The sequence below is a fragment of the Apteryx mantelli genome, chromosome 9, assembly GCF_036417845.1.
Source record: "Apteryx mantelli isolate bAptMan1 chromosome 9, bAptMan1.hap1, whole genome shotgun sequence".
In the NCBI taxonomy this organism is placed as follows: domain Eukaryota; kingdom Metazoa; phylum Chordata; class Aves; order Apterygiformes; family Apterygidae; genus Apteryx; species Apteryx mantelli.
Genome location: NC_089986.1, coordinates 29083736 through 29107305, shown reverse-complemented (window position 1 = coordinate 29107305; position 23570 = coordinate 29083736). Strand labels below are relative to the sequence as shown.

General features: G+C 43.3%; 1 protein-coding gene across 1 annotated transcript in view; it reads right to left on the bottom strand.

Moving 5' to 3' along the window:
* LOC106493160 (VPS8 subunit of CORVET complex) overlaps positions 1-23570 on the bottom strand; it is a 68564-nt gene that overhangs the window by 43422 nt on the left and 1572 nt on the right. The window contains exons 2-19 of the mRNA XM_067302046.1: positions 23413-23499; positions 22337-22404; positions 21530-21683; positions 21375-21434; positions 20401-20508; positions 18799-18879; positions 17532-17702; positions 14813-14887; positions 13673-13708; positions 11292-11382; positions 10346-10392; positions 9350-9439; positions 7596-7642; positions 6897-7119; positions 5854-5943; positions 4385-4436; positions 4080-4122; positions 3225-3297 (exon numbers count right to left, since the gene is read on the bottom strand). Coding sequence (XP_067158147.1) covers positions 3225-3297; positions 4080-4122; positions 4385-4436; positions 5854-5943; positions 6897-7119; positions 7596-7642; positions 9350-9439; positions 10346-10392; positions 11292-11382; positions 13673-13708; positions 14813-14887; positions 17532-17702; positions 18799-18879; positions 20401-20508; positions 21375-21434; positions 21530-21683; positions 22337-22404; positions 23413-23493 — 1590 coding nt within the window. The 5' untranslated portion in view covers positions 23494-23499. The remainder of the gene's footprint in view (positions 1-3224; positions 3298-4079; positions 4123-4384; positions 4437-5853; positions 5944-6896; positions 7120-7595; positions 7643-9349; positions 9440-10345; positions 10393-11291; positions 11383-13672; positions 13709-14812; positions 14888-17531; positions 17703-18798; positions 18880-20400; positions 20509-21374; positions 21435-21529; positions 21684-22336; positions 22405-23412; positions 23500-23570) is intronic.

Here is a 23570-nt window from a genome sequence, read left to right as displayed (position 1 = left end):
TCCTCACTGCAGATCCTACCAAACACGCTGTTGCTGGTATCTCCAAGGTGTGAGATGACCCACAGGCAGCTCTCCTCAGAGAGCTATCCAGGGCACAGCTCTCCCCCTTGTCAGTAGTTCGCTTGGGAAGAGCCAGTCAATCTGCTTCCGCACTTTGAGGCACAACTTCCCCACAGTTTCTGGCCCCGCAAAGACCGATTTAAGTGCCACTCAACTCTGCAACTCCTTCACTGACTTTCTACCTCTGAAAGTTGAGCTTGTCTTTCAAAATGAAAGCAGCCCCCTTTACTGAGCCACTGACAGGGAAGTCCAGACCTTCCCAGTGCAAACAACAGGGCACTGCTCCAGCTGTCTCAGATGCGCTGCTGTCAAAGCTCGCAACAGATCTGGCTTCCAGAAGAAAGACTGCAGACTGGTGCAGCGAAGCTACTGGCTAGCACTTGCGAGTATGTGTTAAGATACACACTGGGCTCCCGTGGAGAGCTGAATGACAGGCAATATGCTCTCCCAGGATAGACCAAAAATCCCACCCTCAGGAAATGCCACGTTCTCTCATTTACTCCTATTCTGAGTTAATTTTCCTCTCACCACAGCAGTGATGAAGCCAGGAGGAGTTAGCAGCTTGACTCTCAGATCCACAGCCCTCTTCAGCCTGATCCCCACCTGCCGGCCTGCAACTCCAAACACCAGACCGTAGCCAGCCTGCTGGATTCAAGTTTCCAGACAGACAGCCGTTATTTAAACCAGACTCACAGGAACACTATCAGAGATCACAACAAGATGTTGATGACTCCTCCCCGGTGCTACTGCTGCTGGTTATACTTTCATGCTGCCTCAGACCTTGAGCCACACGTGCTGTTGCTGCGCCAGTTCTAGAGTGTGTGCAGGAGACAAATCCATTAGGACTGTGGGACAGGGCGACAGCCCAGCGCTTAACCCAGCACAGGGGAGCAAACTGGCTTGCACACCCTGTGAGGAAAGGCTTCCAAACAACCCAGAGCCACCACATACATTTACTGCTACAAGCTTTGGATTGGCAACAAAAACATCCGCTCCTTTGTACTGCAGAGAGAAAGCGTGCAAAGGAAAGCGTTATCTCTTAAAACCCTGAAACAAAAGTGAAATGCTAGAGACCAAAGGGAAAATGATTTTAGCAGTAGAACTAGCCAGAAACTCAGGAAGGACAGATTTTTATGAGCACAAAGTCACAACCAGCAGCAACTGCCATTTTAAAACATTCTGGAAGATGTCAGTAAAGGGGTTAAGCTTTGCCTTAGGTGAAACTCCTTAAATAGAAAGAAATAATCTGCTTGAAGGCCGATGGAGATAAAGAATAAGGGAAGGAGGTTTACTTGGCAGTGACAAAGCTAACTGTCAGGACATGCAACCTGTGTGTCTAAGTCACACTTCTGGCATAAATTCACTGTGATTTTAGCTAGGTGCTCTCTACCTTTGAGGAAAGCATCAAGGATATGCTCACACCTGTCCCGCACGAATAAAACAAGGTATGTGCCACCAAGATCTGCACAGGATAACAGCAGCACTCAGAAGCCCTGAGGTAGCAATTGCTGTTCCTAAAGTGTCCTGGGAAGATGATCTGGATGTTAGGTGACAGTTCTTCCTGCAGAGACCTGCTCAAGAGCAAAAGATTGAGAGATGGATAGTCAGTCTATGCTCAGCTCAGGGTGCAAAAACAAGCAGGTGATCCTTGAGGGGCCATAAACATAGATATAGAGTCTTCTGAAGCATCTAAGAACCTGCCCTATAAATAGGATGGCAGGCCCTGCTCAGGCACAACTCCAAAACTAAGGCTGGACAAGACAGGTGGGTGAAGAGGAATGTAGTGCCAGCCCTGTGCCTCCTAACCAGAGCTCGAACAGACTGAGAAAGCAGACAATTTTATCAGAGTATGGCATAGCTTGGGGAAGAGCCACCACAAGGCTGGAGAATATCCACAAGCCATGAGTTGCTTTGACCACTTTCCTCAAGAGAAGGAAGAAACTGGCAGAAGGAAGAAACTCTCAAGAGGGGTTCTTCAGATATGCCCAAGGAGAGATGCACTGCAGCGCGTTAAACCTGTTAACTAGCTCTGGCAAACAATTTCTCACATATCTGCATGTGGAGTCAGAGGGGCAGACATCATTGAGACAAGTCGACCCCATGGGCCAAGGGTACAAGAACGCAGTTAGGAGCGCTTGATTAGAATGTGCTCTTGACTACAGCTGAATACTTGCAGTTTCCACAGGGTTGGAAAACTATCTTCAGGAAACACAAGGTCTTGATGAGCAGAGACGAGCACAAATGCACACTAATATAAATACGACCAAGAAATCGAAAGCCTCGGAGAAACCTGCAACCAAGACCTAAGTTGCTACCTACTGAACACTACCTAACGCTGTCTGCAGTCAGGGCATACTCCACCTCATCCACCCATATACTAAGTATCTGGGGATATGGCAGAAGCTGATCCAGTTTTAACTGACAGGGCAGAAATGTTCACCCTGCACATGAGAATTATAGCTAGAAAACAGACACATGCTTGTCCTGAATATCTGAGGCTGGATAAACCTCAGTGGTGAAAATATGGTAACAGGACAGTAGGACAAGAGCTGACAGAAAGGCATCTAACAGGATCTTCATCAGGGAAAAAGACCATGCTAAAAATTTAATACTCAGCTGTGCAGCAGAGATCTGGGGAGCTGAGTATAGTATCTGATAGTATATAGTATCTGTCCAACACAAACTGATATTTTAGCAATAGTCAAGCAGTAGAAGGAATATTTAAGTGCCACGTTCTTGGACATTATTTCAGATTCTACTCTGTTAACCTTGCATTACATTTGAGAATACAGAAGATACTCCCATATTTGAGGCACTGTATGCAGTCAAGTTTAGAAAGAGGAGACAGCAACACATTTCTAGCAACTTTGTGGTAAAGTTGCCAAAAAAAAGAAAAATCAAAATCTGTGTCATTACGAATTGCATGTTCCCACTCCCCAATTTACAGATGAAGGAAAAATATTAAGCTCAAATGTTCAGATGGCAACAACTGTATGATTTCATTTTCAAAATATTTCTTTGGTATTTGCAGTGGTATATACTCATATCGCAAGGATATAGCTATCAGATTGTTAAGTCTTCTACAAGAAATCCATGAAATGAAACACACAGGGTTTCTTGCAAAAGCCTCAGATGTGAAAGGGTCCTTTCAAAAGGTTGCTCACCTGATTTTTAACCAAAGGTACCAGATCTTCAGGAATATCACCCAATGGATATGCACGGCCTGCCAAGCAGCAGCTGTGGAAAAGCAGGGGAGAAGCATTTTTTAATACAGCCTGACATTAAATGGATTGAGGCAAACAGTTTCTTTTCTGGGCTGGTTTTCAGGATGCTTTTAAAACAAGTCAGATCAATGTATTTTGTAAATATCAAACCACCTGAGAGTGGGTAAGCAAACACTGCAGACAGCAATGCTGTTAATGCATAATAAGCCAATGCGTACGCAAGGTATGCCAGTTCTGCAGCAGAAACGTAACAGGGGAAACTCAGGATTTCTCACAAACATGTATTTTAGGAATCAGGAGTAAGGCGGACTCTAATGTTCACAATCTTGAATAGATTCCAGAAAGACGAATTTTCTAAATAATCACTACTGTGCAACGACCTCCTGCAAATGATAGGCAATACAGTAAGCAACAACTGAGAACAGCTATCCCAAAAGGCTTTACAGAAAGGATTAAAATACAGCTTTTCACACTACTAAGTCCTTGGCCAAGGAGCACTGTGTTGCAGATTAGGATGGAAAAAGAACTCTAATGAAATTCTAAAGGCAAAAACATGGCCTTGGGAAATCAGCTGCAACCTGAGCTATGAGTATGCAAGTTCATTTTGCCTATCCACTCACCTGATGTATAACAACAAGCCACTGTAACATCAAGTCAGTTGTACAAAGTAGCCATTGCTATTTTACATACTCTCTCAGACCTTAAAATATGCTGTAAGTTTTTGCAACTATAATGTATTAAAATCTGATGCCACCACTGGGCAACCACACACACGCACTTGCTGAAGTACCTTACCTTATATACACGAGCAGCTTGTTGCCCATTACCACCTGCTCATCTACAAAACAAAAATCCTTTATCACATTTTCTTCACAGGACAACAGAGAGAGATGCAATCCTTTTCCATAATTGTTAGCGAAACATCTCATCTGACATGCGTGTGCAGTTTACACACAGTAAGTAGTGCTAAAGCACTTTTCTGTTCTCCAAGGCTCTTATATTTGGGGTATATATTTCCCTTTCGCCTCCCTTTGTTGGAAGGGATCAGGGATGTTTGAAATATCAAAACTAGAAATCCCTAAAAAGAAAGAATTCTGTACCTGTGAGAGACTTCCCAGCATTCAGCGGAGGAGCAATGACTTTGAACAGTTTCTGTAACAACAAAGAGAGTAAAGTTGCCGTCTCTGCTTGCAAACACGTTTCAGCACTGTGCTGAGAAGAGGCAGCGCTGTGCACACCAGCCAAGGGAATCCTGAGCTCCTTTCCAGTTGCGACCTCCATAGTGCAGGGCTCGAGCAGCGGTAAAAACTCAACCCAAACATTCTGCTTGGTTTTAAAACACAGATCACTGGAGTGTGTTCCCCACAGAAACTCTGCTTTCTCACCATATCTTAAAACTAGTGGGAGCAGAGGACACTCAGATGTGGCAAAAGATACTTTCCCCAGCTGATGTTATGACATATGAGAAAACAGCATTAGTTCAATCAGACCTAACCGTAGATGAGGTGCTAAAAAAAAAAAAAGCAATGTTCCCAGTAGTCCCAGAAGCAACAGTCAGAGCACAGCTCACCAGCCCCATCTCCTATCCCTGCATCTTCTGCCATCAGATTACACAAATCTTCATGCTACCTAGCAGGCTCACCAGCAAACCGCTGGTTGGGGAACCTAGAGTGAAGACTAATTGGAATTCAAAACGCTAGAAAGCAGAAAACAAAGTTATTTGTGTTTGTATAGCTAAACACTAGGTTTCCATAAGTCCTTTTTAAAATCACAGACACCTAAAAAGCCTCCTTTCTGAGAAAATCAACTGAGATTATAACTGCTATAATTTGGATTATAATAATAATATTATAATATTATTATAATAAGATTCACATTCAGAAGGATACAGCTCTCAATTTTAGCACAGCTATGAAAACACAAGCAGTTCCTCCACAGTGAAACATTTTTACATTATAGCTTTAGGCTTCAAGACAATTTGGTACATCAGGCACATCCCCAGGGCTAGCAGCAGCGGCGGCGACAGGCCCTTCAGTCACACCGCTGTATTGAGCCCTGCACTCGCACGGTTGATACATCATGCCCGAGCGCTAAGAATAAAGCCTGCCTCAACATGGGAACAGCACCTCTCATCTGTGCTTCTCTTATGCTGCTTTTATTTTACATTTTGTATTAAAAGGACTTTAAATTTCCTACTCTAACTTTGCAGAGCATTGCTACCTCAGCCAGATTGTCAAAGGGAAGTTTATGTTCTAAAGAGTACAGCAATTATAAATCGCTTTTCTCCTCTACTTCATCTAGGCAAATAAACTTCATACATCATACACAAGATTTCCCCCTCAGAATCAAAAGGAAGAACAACATATAAACAGCGAATGAGAAGATAACGCGGTAGTTTCAAATGCTGATTCTCAGAAAGGCTGTTGGCTGAACACGCAAACAGTATCTCAACGCACTTCAGTGATAGCATTCATCCTGTTCAAGTTGTGCAGAAAGCGTGGTGATACCTACAGAAGGAAAGGGTTAAGAGCAGCTTGGTACCATGATACACCGTGAACATCTTTCTTACCTCCATGGGACTAATGAAGTCATTCATCCCACTGTTGTACACATAGATCATGGCATCGTAGAGACGGTTTTCCCAGCACAGAAGAACTACCTGCATGGAAACAGCACAATGTAGATACGTAGCTCTTCTTAGCCCTCTATTTTTTTTGTTCCTGCTCTCTCAAATACCATCTCTGTTCTTGCACTTGCATCACTCAACAGGAGAATTTAAAGCAGACTGAGAACTTCCATTAGCAGAACTACAGTCCCTACACAGACCCCAAATCCCCAAAGGGAGTATCTAGCTCATTGCTCATGCAGTACGCATGAAGTCTAAATGTCCAGATTCTAGCCTTCATAACCTGCATAGTTACAAAATAAAAATAACAGTTCTTCAAAACCCTTAACTACGCTTGTTTGCCTTTTGTCTGGGCTAGTGAATCATTCTGTCAAGTTTGCAAGCAGTTCCCTCCTTGGGACGGAAAGCCGGGCTGTGGGATAAAGACTGGCCAAGGGATACAGGACTACCTGGGGGGAACATCTACTTGCTCCGCTAATTTTGCCATGCAAGAGCAAGCGCCTGGGCAGAGCAGGCTGGCAGGTACTGAATTGGCAATCCCAACTCTAATTTTTTGTGTCCCTGCAGCCTTCGACATTAGGTAAGGTACGGAAAACAGGAAAGACTTTAATCTGACTAACCCCGACTGGCTGGTATTTACCAACATATCCAGCTGGCGATGCATAAGTGTATTCTGGGACACAAACTGGCGGAGCGACACATGTTTCCAGGAGTGTGCGCATAACAGGTTGGACACAGCCACTCTAAAAAATGCCCATATTCAGGGAATTTGATTCCAGAGAGGCAGGGCTAAGCTCAGTTACAAATTAGTGACTAAAAGGCAGCAAAGGTTTGGACTATACAAGTTTTGCCCATTGAAAGGTAGCACCGTATTTTCCACGCGCGATGCTGTACTTAAAAGCACAACAAGAAGCTCGCATCAATGGCTAGGGGATGTTGCCGCTTACTCAGAGGCACTCGGGACAGTATTTGGTACAGCAGCTCACCTGCTGGATGTCTAAGCTGGTGATATCCATATGCACAATGCAGGCTTCCATATTTTCCAGTCTGTTCTTGTCTTGGAAGTGAAGGAGCAAGTCTTTCATCACTTGAGCTGTGATTCCCATCAACTTATCACTTAAGATGTATGGCTCCAAGCACTCCAGAAAGATGCCTTTAGCCACAGAATTCTCACACATCTTATCATATATCTGGTTAAATAATAGATCCCTGGGAAGGAAAGCAGTGTTCAGTTATCAAATAATCTTCTTCATATTGAAATCTTCTTACTTATCTATCTTTTAAGGGCTTCAAAATGAAGTTTAATTTCTCCGTATTTTTTAAGCTCAGCAGCCGAATGCCCTGTTCAGCTCCTATGCTGATGCAGGTTACATCCAGCTTCACAGGATTTGTTGCAGCAAAAAAAAGTTGCTGTTAGAGGAGAAACGATGAGGACACAATCTGCCAGAATACCTTCTTTGTTGAGGAGATAGCAGGGGGAAAGAGTTTGAAGTAAACTTTTATTCCTCAATATATCAGGGAAAATTTAAGAGAGACTTTTCTTTGAGTACCAAGTATCCTGACTTCAGTATCATTTTTTAAGCCTTCCTCTAACCTAACTACCTGCGATATTAAAGGAGACAGCACTCAGGACTACATGGGTTAGTGGTCTGATTTGGGAGACAGGCTTGCAAACTCAGACTTACGTGCGCTGGAGTAAGAGACAGTAATCGACTATGACGGGCACCACGTCCTGCGGAAGAACCACAAAAAAGCTTCAGGATCTGGCAAAGGTCCTGCCAAACAGCACATCCTCCACAGCACAGAATGACGCCTGGCTAACAGAGCGCAGAATCAGCAAGCTACTGGAGTCAGCTGGTAGTTGGCACAGTTACGGCTTTTGCACAAACCAGAGTTTGCCGGGAAAGGGGAACGGAGCCACTTACAGACCTGCCACTTCCACAGCCAGCCCGTCAGCCTCCCCCAACTCCACCATGCGAATTCCGCCTGAGACCGAGTGCTACAGCAACAGGTCAAGGCTGCATCCTGCTGGACAGCACGAGCACCACAAACGTGAGTGGAAGAACCACAAGCAGACGTAAGCTTTAGAGCAAAGAAAAAGTGGTAACAGCAGCTCATCCACAGTCTCAGGGCCATTCTGTCCAGATTCAAGACTTTTTAGAATCTCTCTTAGAAATAGGGCCAGAGACGGAAACGTGCGTTTTACCACCTCCAGCAGCACAAGCAGGTAAGGGGAAGAAGGCTCCCAGCTCTATGCAAATGCTTTGGGGCACCCCATTTTTGCTCCTTAGAAAGTCTTTCCCCATTTTTTACTTACAGCTAACAAAGCGACGCTTTCCCAGGCCTGGGGCAAAAGGACCACAAGAATTTTCAGCCCTAGAGTTGCTGCAGCACCCAACAGTCCAGAGAAAGCAATGGTGTGTGAGGTAAAACTACACCTAGTCTCACCCAATTGTGTGAACAAAACTTTATCCATTGAGGGCACTGAAACTTTTAAGCCCAGTTTTAGTAAAGATCAATTTCTCAGCATCATAATGTCTGAAGAAACAGGTTGGGTGCAAAGACAAAAGACAGCCTATGCTAATTTTCTTTCCACCTGATTTAAGCTTCCAAACGGTTCTTGTAGCCAATGGTAATTTAAACCTCCAAAGCTCTGTCATCCGTATCCTGAACGGCGTGCAAAGTCACCGCTGGCTACACGACACCTGACTTGTCCAGCCAGAGCAGGGTGAAGGGAAAATTACGTCACTGCTCAGAGGTTTTTGACTGGCATTCAGAAGTTAAGAGCTCTAAAGACAAACTTGAACAAAGGCTTGTAAAGGCAATGACAGCTCACGACATGCAAACAGGCACGTGGGGAAGTATGTCACCACTCCTGCAAATCCTAGGGGCCCAGATCCCAAACCCAGCGCAGCGCTAGCTAAACACGATACATTAGAGGAACTGAATATGGCTTTCAGAAAGGGAAATGCTATTTCACATCTCCTATAGGCCTGTGAAGCAGTGAGGTCTATGGACGAGGGAAAGCTACTCAACAGATAACTCAGTTTTCAAAAGGCACGTGACAAGGACTACCCACACCCCCACACAGACACACGCAAAAAACAGAAAAAAGAAAAAAAGCTCCTAAAAATCTAGGCAGCCACAGACAAAGGCAGGCGGGTACTGGGACCAGTCATCTTTGGTCTGAATGGGTATGCTGGTTCATATCAGAAGATTTCTAGTCCCACTTCTGTAGAAGACAGAGGGGATACAGGTCCTGCTCTGCCACCTAGCAGTAACTAAGTCCTAATTTTAACAGAGCACACAACGTAGGTGAGAGGTAAGCAGCATTGCAGCACAAACTTTCAAAAATACACAAGCAACCTGCACAGCAAAGCAAATGTTTGATTCAAAACTTCGAAAGATCTATGCATCAGAGTCCTCTGAAGCACCATACCTGAAAATGTTGCTCCATAACCTGGATTTTTCCTTGGTCAGGACATTTCTTCAAAGTCCGATCGGCATAATGGAGAAGGATTTCAACCATCTGAAATACAATAAACAAGAAAATTCACTCACATGCTAAACTACAGGCTCTACTAGCACATTCTGTAGTCTGATTTGGGTGGCTGGCAGCACTGCAAACCCTGTTGTCCTGGTCTGGATGCGAACTATCAAGGGCAGGAGGGAGAAGAGGAGGGAAGAGGGTACAAACAGCACTCAGAACAGAGCTGCCAAGAGACGAATGCATGACATGGCACAGGGGCAATTAAAATTAATCACCACAGAGGATATTGCAGGTCTACACTAATTTTAACTGACTGAGACATTGGGCAGCCAGTCTGACAGCAAATGTTTGGGCAGATGAAGACATCCTGAAGCACAAGTCTCATCTGGGCCGTGTTTTTACCCAGTGCTTAAGTTTTAGTGCAAAACTTATTTACCTGCAAAGAAAACACGCATGAAGAACAAAGTACGGCTGAACAATTACTGCAATAATTACATATTTTAAACACACCTTTCCCAGGAAACAGGCTCTGGTGACAACCGAACGTGAACAGCCAAAGAGTTTATTCTACAGGTAGAACAGTCAGCATGTTATGTACCGATGGGTATTTGCCAGCCAAAGGGCAGGAAACTCAAGAGTTGGCTGCAGAATAGGTTTCTGTCCGCTATGAGGGGGGCCAGAGACTGGACTGTGAGATTTCAAGGGCTGGATGTTAATGTCACACATTTTACTAATGCTGCAGATTTTATCCCCACTTTCATCTGAAAGGTATTTCCAAGTCTCTGCTAAAATACTGCTCACAATATTAGCAAGTGAGGCAACGCATACACTTTCTAGAGTTAGTTGGACTAGGTTCTGGAGGACAGAAGCCATTGCTTCCAGGAACACAGTTAGCATCACAGCAGTATAAACGAAAATCCGATTAGGAAGAAATCAGTGACTCACTCTGTCTGCAATGACTGCTTTCCGCTTGCTTGTGTCCCCAGACAAGCCTAGAAAGAATGAGGAAAGAAAAAAAAAAAAAAGCTTTTCTCATCTAAGCTACAAGGGGAAATATAAAGGCCATCATAAATCCCACAATTTAGAGGCTAGCACCATTACCCTGGAGATGCAGAGGTCAGGATATCTAAATACATGACTGCATGAACTATTTTTAGCCCACTCTTCTGAAGAGCTCATGCCCTCAATGTAATGGCTGCTCCAGCACAACAGCAATGGAAAGGGCCTGCTCTGAGCGCTGCTTGACAGAAGAGAACGAGTTTAGAGAACAGCTAATGAAGGGCTATCATAGACTGTGCATATGGGGCTAATTGCTGGAGGATGCCTTGGTGCAAAGGAGCTGAATTTAGTGCGCTACAAGGGAGAAAAGGTTGTAAATGCCAACTCAAAAATAAAGTAGTTCTTTTGAATACTGAAAACTACCTATTTGCTCTAAGTATATTATATCCATATGTTAAAACAACAAGATACAACTTCATGTAGTAATTATTTCACAGCAGGAGGATCTTATCTTGAGAACTTGAGAGTCATCTGTCAAAACCATCAAAAGTTATTTGCTGCAAAGCGTCAAGCATGGCCCACCAGAATATTCTAGCAGACTAGTTATTTGACACCTGGATCCATCTCTTGTGGCCAAGTGACAGCAGGTAGCAGTCAAAACACAGACCAGATCTGATTTTCCCTTAAAAACAGCAAGCTGCTAAAGGCGCCACAACTCTAAAAAAGCTAAATCAATCTATATAAAGGGTGTTGTTTCTGCCAAACCCAAAGCAGCACACCCTACTTTCCCTTCTTCAGTACAATTGTCTTCCATTTTTTCTGGAACAGTGATTTCAGTACATGCACAGGTTTAAAACCTTTCCTTGTGGTTTCAATAAAAAAGAAAACTTACCTACTACAGCCTTTGCTTTACCTTCATAAAAAGACCAAGCTAGAGCCAAGGCATCAGTGAGACGCTCTTGTTTCAGAAGGTGGTCAACTCTCTAAAATAACAAGTAATACTGGACTTTAGCATTCCAGAAAACATGATGCCCCACTTATTTAAGACCAGCATTTCCCAATTAGTTGGTTGTGATTCCTGACAGCCAGGGGACAGAGGAACCTCAAAAGCTCTCATTGCAATAAAGGACAATATCTCACAAAGATTCTTCCATATGCAAATTTACTGCTGGACAGTTAAAAAGGACAAGAGATGTCAGGCCTCAGTATACCACATCCCTGTGGATTACATTGTAGGTTAAATGCTTGATGAACGGAGACTCACAGCATCAGGGAGTCTCTGCAAACACAAAGAATCAAAATTTTCCATTCCCTGTCCTGGCCTCATCATTTAAAACACAACAAAACTGCCATGTTTTCAACATTCAGACATTCTCATTCTACTTTTCATTTTCCTTTAAGTTCAAAATCAATAAAGACTGAAGTAGGTCACAAGTACTTTCTACTTCAAGGAATCATCAACACAAAAGGTCAGGCAATATTAGTCTGGATACGCTAGGTCAAGCATTTTAATAAGTGTTGCTTGAGAAAAGAGAGATTTTGTATCTCAGACCAGCATTCTGTACTGCAGCCAAGAACTCTCAGCTTCACACTTTAATGCCTCACATGCTTGATAACTCTCAAGTAAATCCTGCAATAAAGAGGCCTCTAGTATGATAGGAGCTACACAGCAATTAAGGAGGAGCTTGGCTCAGAGCGTGCAAGTTGTGACCAACTTCTGAATTCTAGGAAAACTAGTACATGAAATCATAGATCAAAGCAAGACTTTTCATTAACAGTTTACCAAACCAGAGGTGGTAGTAAATGGCTGGAAGGAAAATTAGGTAAAGGAAAGTGATCTCAGTAACCAAAAGCAGAGACTGTACCAGACAAAGTTTAGTAGAGGTGAACTGTTTATACTTCATTAAAGACCTTGATAAAGCATCGCATGAAGGAGCTTGTAATCATGGATGAGTATAAGAGCCATAAAGCAGTTAAGGGGAAAAACGATGACCGTCACTGCTTAAAAGAGAGGAATTATGAGACTGAAGGGAAGTGACTATTGGAATTCCTTGAAGATCACCCTTGAAGACCCTCTTACATAATGATTTGGCACAAGCAGAGTTTATTACTGAAGTTTGCTGATGACCAAGTTAGCAGAGTGCTCTTAATATACAATGTGGACAGCAGATAAGAAAGACAGAAGCAACAGGATGACCTCCAAAGCTGGGTAACAGAAACGTGATGCAATCCAGTGGCACATATTGAAGAGTCAAGCAACTTACAGTAGAAATCAGTGTCTGACTACAGGATACTGGTGCACCACAGGACTGCCACGAGCCACTGACGTAAAGTAGCAAAGAAGCAGCAAAATGAGACCCAAGGGCATATGAGGCATGGCATATCCAGTCGATAGAGGGAAGAACTGATGCCACTGTGCATGGCACTGGCAAGACCTTACCCAGGGTAATAAGTGCCAAACCAGTCACCTGTGTTCAAGAAACCTAGCATGGAAGCGGTGCAGAGAAATGTGACCGTGAAAAAAGAAAGGAATGGAAAGCTAATCTTATAAGAGGATGACAAAAGAGCTTTGCTTAGCCTTGCAAAACAAAGTCTGAAAGAGAACACGCTTGAGCTGAATAAACATATTGAGAAGTCAGCATTTCTTCCTTTCTAGATGATATTTAACTCAAGTGAAAAGAACAGAACAGGAACAGATGGACATAAACAAATCATAAGAATTTTAGGACAGAAACTGATAGCATTTCAGCCATCAGAGAAACAATGTTCTGAAGCAGCTTCCAGCAACAGAAAAAATGATCTAAAATCCAATGAACTTTCTAGATAGTTAGCCTTTGACAAATTTTATCATGTAGCTGCCTGCAGTAGCTGAAGACGAAATACAGTGAAACAGGTTTCCTTCCATTCCTGTGTCCTTATCTGGCTGATGGAAGACTGATATTTATACAGCCCTCAGAAGCTGTTCAGTGCAGTAACTATGCCTTGTTAGCAGAAGCTGAAACACTGCAGGGCATTGTGTCGTGGTTGGGCAGGTAAGGTGGGGAACAAGGTCCCTATTTAGTCTTCAGGTTTATGCGAGGAGGAGTCCAATAGCATCTCACTGTGGAAAGCAATATACCTACAGTACTGACAGTGTGTAGCAATTACAGATCCTGAACACAGCGCTCAGAACACGCTTCACAAATGCTGTAGGCCCAGAGCGACCTCCCTCCTATCAAGCTATATTTGATCAGTTCAAGTTTACTAAGCTGTACCTGTTTCCTTTCAACCTACCTCTCTCCAGCTCCTCAATGTCATGACGTGAACAGACTAGAAAAAGGAAAAGAAAAAAAAAAAGAGGTTATTTATTTTTATTTATTTACTGACAATTGCTCATGCAGTCTGTGGAATCCCACAGATCCACTGGAATATGCTGGTACAGATGAAGCTAAATAAAGTAACCCTAAAATTCGACAGGCAGAAATAATGTGAATATTTTGCATGGCCTCCCAACCCATCTTCTCCAAGATACAATCCCTGCACTTCATACCCTAAATCCCACATGCCACCCTACAGCCCATCTCTCTTTGCCTTTCCACACTGTAATCACTGGACTACTTTGAGTGTAGGTCTCTGTACAACTGCATGACAGATACCTGCCAAAGCTGGCTCGTTGCAGTCAAAGCTCTAGAAATGCTCACAGCTGTGTTACACTCCCATCCTTAGCATCCCCCCAGGAGGCTAGAGTTCCTCCAAGCTGGAAGCAGGCCCCAGAAATGTTGTCTCTACTCGTACTTCTTTCAAGACCATCAAATATCAGTGGCCAAGCAAGGCCAGTAGATCAGAGACTGGCAAAAAGTCTACTGACGCCAGCAGAATTTCAGACAAAATCAGTATACGACTAAAAAAACTGAGCAACTTTCTTAGATTTGGATCATGACATTAGCACCAAGTGAAAAAAAATGGCTGCAGTTATACTTCAAGAAAAGAGAGTTGTGTCTTTCAGAAGTCCCTACACAGGTCTAGTCACAGAAAGCCCGAACTGCAGGACAGGAAAAGTGAATAGAATATTCCTTTTATCATTCTGTGAAACAGAATCTAGTTTCCCAGCCCTCTTATTTCTTTCCATTTATTCACTAGCACATTTAGGACAGAGGAACTGAAGCTTAGGATAGAGCAGATGTCAGTAAAGTAATGTTACATTCACCCTGAAGCAGTATGAACCAGGATACCATGAAATTATGACAATACCTCACTTAGCCGATACTTTGGCTAGGACCAGGTTGCTGCATATTTCTTTACTCCAATGACATAAGTGCACAAAGAGCCCATCCTTGGTTTACATCTCCACAGAATAAAAACTTGCTTTTCTCCAGATGTGCTACCAACAACAACGGATGCCCTGTATTTCCATTAAAAACTCCCCACATTTACCTTAGTTCCAAGGTAAAAGATCTGACCGCCACAACTGCTGATGGACTGATAACAAGCCTTCTCTCCAACCAATGCCTACAGGGAGCAAGAAAGACATGTCAATCAAACTGCTTTTTGTTTTTGTAAAATATCCCAGGAAACACATCTATACTCAAACTTCAGAAACACTTTGTAATTAAGAAATTAAAATGAGAATTGGGAGAGAAGAGCACAGACTGCTGGGCAGTAGTAAGTAACAAAGTGCTGCCTTCCTGGTTATGGAAGGCAACCTCAAGCGCTGCTGAGCTCCAGCTGTCCAGAAAACACGAAGGAGTCATGAGAATCCACAAGCAGCGCTCTGCATCTGTCCTTGGATGCAAACAAGCTACAGTGACTCTTTTCTTCCCTTCTGCTCCTTCACAGATCTTTTTCAAGAAGAAACGTGCAGAAGGGACAGATGGAAGCAACGTTGTTGTAGTGAGAGCTGCTACAACAGAAATTGGAACGCCGGTTACGGTGTTCAAAAGGCTAGCTGTAGGCACATTCACAATGCGGGAGGTGGAGCACCACATGCAAAATTAGAGATTTTACCCCGCCACAATGCACAGGCAGTGCTTGCTTGCCACTCTGCTGCACAGCTATACAGGGTAGAGCTGTTCGTCCTCTACTTCTTTCAGTTTGGCCAGATAGGAAAGTTTCCTGGATCTCTTCCCTCTGTTGAAAAATGCATCCATCCCAGGGAGTGCTGTAAGAGGAGGAAGACTCCAACCTGTTCAGCACAAAACCTAAGGCCAAAATAGCAGATGCTCCCTGCATCTTTCTTTAGATGCTGCAGTAGGAGAATGGGGCCTGGCATCTTCAGCCACAAATCCAGGCGTCTCTACAACCAGAATATTCCTTACAGGAGCAGCAGCCTTAGCTATGATTTGCCTTCTAGAGTATCTGGGGAACTATCCCAGGGAAAAGTATCTTTCCGATCCTCTGAGCCATGAAAACAAAGCTCCCCATCAAAGTGGTCCTTGGCTCAGAACTGCTCTGGAATAGGTGGTCTCATAATTCTTACTGAAACACAAAGGAAGAGACCGACTGTATTGTATCCACAGTCTTGGCAATAACAGACTTCAGCTCTACATCTCCCACTCATAATCTGCGAATTGAGTAGAGGTCTTTTCTAGAGCCACAGTAGCATTTTAACAAGCAGAACTTATTTGGGCCCAGCAGTGTTTCAGTCCCCATGTTTCTGGCTTTAATGGCAATCATCAGAAGTCTCCATGGGATCCTGCAGAGTTTCTGGAATTGAGTGACAGGCCCTAAATAACAACACATCCTAGCAAGGAGAGCTCAGTTACCACCTTAGTGCTAGTTTCTAGCTACGTTTGGTGAGGTTGTGTCTGGCAATACCAAACCATGTGGCAGGCAGCACGTGAGCTAACTTCTTAGGCTAAACTCCACCTTCGCACTCTTTCTTCCTCAGTAGGTGCCTGCGGCACAAAGAATGACAGCAACGCTAGCAGGACGAAGCAGATACAGTACAGAAGGTTAGTTCAGCAGCAGCTATGTAGATCCAAAGCAGTGAAGACTCATGATAGCATCTGGCCAGTCAGGCTGAAAGAAGCACTCTGCTCTTTGGTGCCCAAAGGGAAGTAGGACAGATGGGTTTCTTGTGAAACCCTGCCATCCTGCATGGAAGGTGCTTCTCCTTGGGATTCTGAAGCCGAGTCATGATTGTTATGCTGGGCTTGGAATTGGGGATCCAAACTATAGACCCACAAGAGCCTTCTAATAGCTGCTGGGGGCAGCAAGTCTCAGAGGGCTATAGCAGAAGTGGGATAATAGGAACCAGATCTTCCAGCTGTGAACTTTCAGAACCACTGGGCTACCTCTAGTACAGCATAGGGAGGCTACAAGTCCTCCCAGTGCTGGGATACACCAATGCAAGCATGGACACAAGGTCCCCTCCTTTGCATGCTCTTGGATAATTGCTTCCCAAATAGAGAAACTGATTTTCTACTGAAAGCAATACCTTCTCGCACAACCATGGCTTTAAAAAACTTCCACAGCACTAAGGCAGCAGAAATGCCACATCAAAACGTGTCTTCTGCAGAAGACAGATAGATTACAGGAGCCATCTGGAGCCACTGAAATTACCATGCACTTTGGGAATAAAACAGCCACATGTCCAAACACCACATGGGCTAGTGTCCAACAAGAATAAGTTACAGTCATGAAAGCAATAAAGTCAAAATAAAATAATGTCAGATTAAAAAAAGAGGGAAAAGTAGTAAATGCAATAGTTTAAGTGTTGCAACTTCCATTAGCGTTTTTCTTACTTCAGGCAAGAAAGGGAACAAGCATGTGCACTACTCTCTACCCATCCATGAGAACCCATCAGAGAAGGGCGGGAGGAATGCACGTACTGCACAGGTACTGCTACAGCAGAGTATCTGCAGCATACAAGAGCCCAACGCAGAAATGTCTGTAAGAATCTCTTGAAGAATAAAGCTCATAAGTTTTTTCCTATACGGGATATTCCAAAGCTTAGCAACTTAAAAGAAGCTCCCAATAACAGCAAATCACAAAAGGAAACGTGAGCTATCTGTTATGTAGCTAAATCAACATCACATATGATAACTGAGATACTTCGAAAAGCATCTTTTCCAAAGCTCCAGGCTCCTCCAATTACGGCATGTTTGAAACAAAGTTAGCTAACGCAAGCAGGCTAAGGGTCATTTGTGTCTACCAGTGCTTCGCTGACGTTGCCCCCCGTTGCCAGGGATTTGAAGTGGCTGCTGTTGTAGACTAGCTGAACTTCCGAGATCTCTATGGTCTCCAGCTCCTCTTGTGTCTGGCGATCTATCACATGCAGCTTCTCCACGCTGTCCAGAAGCACTGCTGTCCGTGAGTTTATCCACTGAAAAGGCAACAAATGGCAGATTTCAGCCATGCACGCACAATTAGAGGCTGACTGAACAGGCTCCGGACATATTCCAGAGGATCAATGTCTTAAGTTCTAGGATGGCTAGTAGCTTTGTTACATGATCACTTCACAGCAGCACCCATGCATAACTGCAAAGGTAAAGATGGGAGACTCCTTTTGGAATATCAGCTTAACTCTGAGAAATGTCATAAGGAAGCTCCTTCACACAAAAACACATACAGAAAAATGGTAATCCACCAGAGTTCTTGTTCTCTTGGTGCATTATTTATGCTCTAGCACACCTTCTATTAAAGGTCTCAAAAACTTGACAACTACACCAATCTGTTCTCAAATCCCTTAGGAGGTAAATATGGCATCAAGAGGCATGCTGGCATTAAAAAAGAGAAATAATACATCTAAGTTTAACTCAAAGCCTGTCGCTCATATTCTATAATTTACATTTTCATGATCGAAGCCCTGCAAACAAAAAAGCTTTTTCCATTTTCTTTTAGGTTTTTTTTAAACACTCAAACACATTTGTTTGACAAACTTCAAATTCCAGCTAACTTGGATGTTCACCTTGGTATTTTGGCTTTTCATATTTTATTATCTGTATTCTATAAAAGTGTTTTAGAGTTAAGCTGGGGTTTTTTTGTTTTTGTTTTTTTTTATCAAAAGCATCAAACAGAATGATGGTGGTTTAGCAGGCACGTGCATATGGAAACATACTAGAATTGTACAGAGTCAGTGCCAAAAAAGTTTGCATTCTTTTAGTAAGGATTTAGAATAAAAGTCTTTCTTGCCAGATTCTCCCTGGCTCTTGAAAAAAGTTTCCTTAACAAGGCTCTCCCCATCCCAAGAAAGGCCAGTAGGTTGCCTACATGCTACAAACTTTTACTCAGTAGATATTGGTATTTCACTTATGCTAGTTTTCCATGAGTCCCCGTTTAAGATCATTTTCAGTTAGTGAACTCCAGATAAATATAGACAGTTCTCATGCCAGATTTGTAAAGCTAATAGTATAGAACTAAGGGCTATTAAGATCCATTTAGTGCAAAAAATTTAACCATTCAGTAGTACCGAGACTTACAGTAAAATTGATGAGGTCATAGTGTAGATGAAGTTGCTTCTGCTTAGTGACGTGTATCGCACCAGTATCATCCCTCTTTACCTAAAAGAGAAATCAGATAAGACTGACTCGAGTTCAAAGACTCTTTGTAACTCAACCTCTGTTCCAGGAGGACATCACACCAGCTCCAGGATTCTGGCTCTCGCCTCACACAAGCAGGCTGAGCGCACATTAGCAGTGCACGTGGTTCCATTCTGACACGGAACGTAATTCCCCCACTTTCAAAGGCAATAACATAAGTGAGAAAGTAGTAGGGGCCTGTCTCTGAGCAAAGAGGAAAAAAAAATACATGTCCTCCGTTGGATTAATTTTTAATCATTTATTTGCACTACAACAGTTGTAGGTCATAAACGGCATAAGCAGGCACCAGGTGTTCAAGGAATTCTTCCCCCCCCCCCGTGTATTATATAAGGCAATTCATTTTCTAGGAGAGATGCAAACTTCCAGTACTCAGAGAGCCCCGAACGAGGGCTGATTTTTATTCACTGACTCTCCAGAGGCTCAGCCCCAGTGGACTAGTGAATTGAAGAAAGATGCTGCAAGGCAACTCTCAGTCAAGGGCCCTCTTTCTTCCCATGCAGGGACTACTCTACTCTCTGCTCGTAAAAGTCAGCACTACAGAATGCTAATGCTAAACTGGCTTTGATTCATTCTCTTGAAAAATAAAACATTTTACAACAAAAAATAAGGGTTTTTTTACACTTGGACAATTTGAAGTATAGCAAGAGGGCTCTGAATCCACCTAACATGGCTGTTGTTTAACAACCTATAAGCAGAGCCACAGCACTGGCCGTAGCTGAGCACAGGCCTGGTGATACTGTGTGTATGCACATCTCCAGCAAGATGGGTTCCCCTTAAATGTACAGCTTTTTCTTTCTCCCGAAGTTTATCATTAGAGAAAACATAGATGAGAGAGGATTTCATCCCATTTTACAGGTGGGAACTTGAAACCCAGACAGCACAATGTCTGAGTGCTTGAGCACAGCTCAAGGTCCAAGATTAGAGCAGAGCTGGGAACTAAATCCAGCACTCCAAAGTCAAAATGCTAGGTTTTCTGAAGCCTATGCACTTTTCCTCATACTGAAATCAGTCATGAAACCACCTACAAACAGCTGTATCTGCATGTATAACTTCTGTAGATCTAAACAGTAAAAAGAGGATGCCTAAAGTCACATGCCAACAGGACTTCTCTAAGCAGTGGCCTCTTAGTGGTTTATACCAGTTCTCCAGACCTACATGTTAAAGAGAAAAAACAACATCTCAAATTCAGGTGCTCTCTTGGAAACAATCCTAATTCTTCTAGTTACAGTGGAAATCAGATGAGCCCCAGATCAACACTTCCTTCAAAAGAACATGTAAAGTCCAGGCCTCCAGATTCTCTGGGAAGGGCACTGCTGCTCGCTACAGAGCAACAACCAACCAGCTTCTTTTCCCAAGCCAGCTGCAAGCTGCGGAGATCCCTAGCATCCACAGATACGCTTCCACTGAGCCAAAGGCTCAACGAATGGAACATCTGAACAAGAAGCGATTATCTGAAAAGCAGCAGGTAACATCCAAGCTTACCAGAAGAAAATGAACGACGTCTCCTCGACAAAAGGCAAGCATGGGGTTCACAGAGTTCTGCACAGCCACGAAGTGCCACGCCAGAAGAGGGACACTGGAAGGGTCCATCTGAGAGACAAAAAGCACAGCCTGTATTTAAGGCATGCAGGGCAGAGCCTTAGTTCCAGGCCATGTGTTGCTCAGTGGCTTCTACTGATCAACTTTGCCATGTATACAGAGGCCATAAAGCAATTCCTTGGCCTGCTGGCAGATGAGCAGTAGCTTGCGCTGTTTGGTCCCACCGCACGGTTCAGAGGCAACATGTGTCTCTTGGCAAAGCGGATGGCCAGTCAGAACAACACCTGCATCCTGGCTACCTAAAGCAGATCCAGCCTCCCATGGATGGATGGGCTGTCACAAGCCACAGCTTGATAACAGTGTCTTCTCCATTCTCCCACTCTAACACAGCCCATGCTTCCCCCTGCTGCTTTTCTCTCAGGAATCATACCAGCGAATAGGCAGAGTCCAGAAGACAGCTTTAGTGTTCTAATTCCAGCACTAACTCCACTCTCTTTCTGTCCATGCAATCAGGGCTTTTATTGTACGGTTCTTCTAAACAGAAACCCAGCAGAGCAATGTCCCAGCCCAAGGCAACTGTAGCCACATTCAGGTCAATGTCCCACCTGTGGGAGCTTCCAGGCCACAGCAGGGAAGGGGTGAAGCTGAGGGACTCCCGAATTCCTCCCTCACTACTTACCGGAGGAGGTCAGCATCACTGCAGAGGTACAACTTGAAGTTGCCTTTTTAGCCCCTCTCTGCTCACAGTCTGGGCACATCAGGCCCACAGATTATCCCTGCAATCCCGCAATGCAGAGTTTACCGTGTGCTGATAAAAAGTAGCAAAATCTAACTCCTGGTCCTAATCTCACCCCCTTCACTGTAAAAACTGTTTGTGGCTGTAATCCAAAAAGCAAGCATTTGGCCTCATTACTCACACGACCATAGGGGAAAGTCATCCACACTTTCAGAGATGGCTTCAAGCCAATGACAAGTATCTTCAAGAAAAACAAAAAGGCAAAATAAAATGTTTGAGTATATACCAGAAAACTTCTTTTTAATTCCTCAAAAGCTTCTGCAAGCAACAAATTACCTTTGTTAGGGAGGCCATGGCCAGCAGTGAATACTGGGTAATGGGATGGTCTCTCAGCTCAACTTTTGCATGTAGTGGTTCAATACAGCAAACTTCTCCCTTTGAGCCACTGAAGAGACATCGAGATTCACACGTTCTCACTCCCATCACCCTCCTGAAAAGAAGACATATCATCTTGGTGACCAGCTATCAAGAGGAGATCAGCCTGACAGCCTCAAGAAACCTCAAGCATGATCCTTCATAAACATTATTTTTAAAGAGCCCTTTCCACGGCTCCAGGGATGACTTTAGAACGCCATTAGAAGCAGTCCTAAACAGCTTCTCAGGTACAAACAAGAACTCCTTAGGATTTTATTTAACAGCAAACTCTCAGCCATTCCTGGACATGATTAGTTTCCTTAGACTGTTAGGGCCAATACTTCCTCCTTGTCCCACATCCTCCTCCTCTTGAAGATGCCCAAGAGGAAGAGAACAAGCAGTTACTGCAGGGCAGCTCTCTCTAATGAAAAAACATGGAAAACCAAGAGGCAGCACTTTTATGACAACTACTTAGAGCCAACAAAGAATGCTAAGATTCTGGACCAATACATACATACCTTAATAACTTAGGCTATTCTTTGACTATTACACAGCCAGACAGCATCTTGCTTCAGCTGTGAAATTATACTGCAGCCCTAAACTATATATTCAACATTCAGACAGTCGCTTTATTGGTTCAAATGCTTTTTTGTTTTGGCTTTAGAACCTATGACCCAGCATTAGCTGCTTGTATTGCCACTTTCTATGAGTTAAGAGTTATTGTCTTACTTAAATGACAGTTCAAATACGGAGCCTCCGCTGTCATTGCAAATTGCAAGCGTCGGGTCATCTGTAAACTGAGCACATAATTAGATTAAAACTTGCACTAAGAAATAAACTACCAGAAAAAATGTCTAGAAGAATGTATGCTACTGTGCTATTAACAGAACACAAATGTACCTTCCTTGTATCTACCAGAAAGACACCTTTAACATGTAGTGTGGAGACAATTACTGACTTTTTTATGATTTGTAAGAGATACAGGTTTTGCTTTTCACCCTCATCCCTCCAACAAGCTTTATTGCTAGATTTTACTACCAAAGTCCCATTACTTTCTATCCCGGCTTAGGACTATAGCATACCAAAACCCATGTTACCACTAGAACAGCTCAACTCTCTGATGGGAGGGGTCCACACAAAAGCAAAGCCACACACAAAATCAGAAATGAGTATCTATGTGTGAGGACAATATTATGGTGAACAAGAAGCCACATCCAGAGAAGATGAGTGTTGACTAACACCAAGTGTAGATACCCAACAGTCATTTGCTAGCTTATCTTGAGTTGGTGAGAATGAATGCATCAGTCTTGTGTTGTTAAATAGAGTCTTAAATTTTACAATTGCCATCTATCACGCCATACCTAATAGATGAATTTTCTTTCAGCCCAAACCCTCCCCAAAAGGTTATTTGAGAAGAAGCCACTTTATACACTTCGAACTCACATAAGTCTAAGATGGTCAAGCCAAGTATCCAGTTCAAACCACTGCAAGTTTTAGAGAAATGATATTTTAAAATAACTAATCCTTCATAGATTTTGCCATGAGAGAGGGGAGTCAAAACAAACTCAGTTGTCCCCTACAACTCACAGCCAATGCTGTGATTTCAGCTCTCAAGACTTTCAGTTTCTTTTCTTAAATAGGATTTCTGCTCATTTTTCTCACCTCTGGATATTACTGCCATATAACTCCTAGGTAGCTGTTCTTATCTGTAAATCTAAAAGTACTATACAAAAAAGGACAATAAATCTGACTGAACATGAGCCTTTGAAAAAGGTGGTATTCAAGGAGTACATGGTGTTTGTTACCTTGATGTGCAAGATGGCTGTTCCTGGGGGATGAGCATCTGTTATTGATCGTAGCAGCTTCCCACTGGCCAGATCCCACATTGTGATCTGCAGACAGATTTTTCTCAGTACAAATGTTTGCTGCCAAGTTCTCCCCATCACCTTGTGTGTTAGTATAT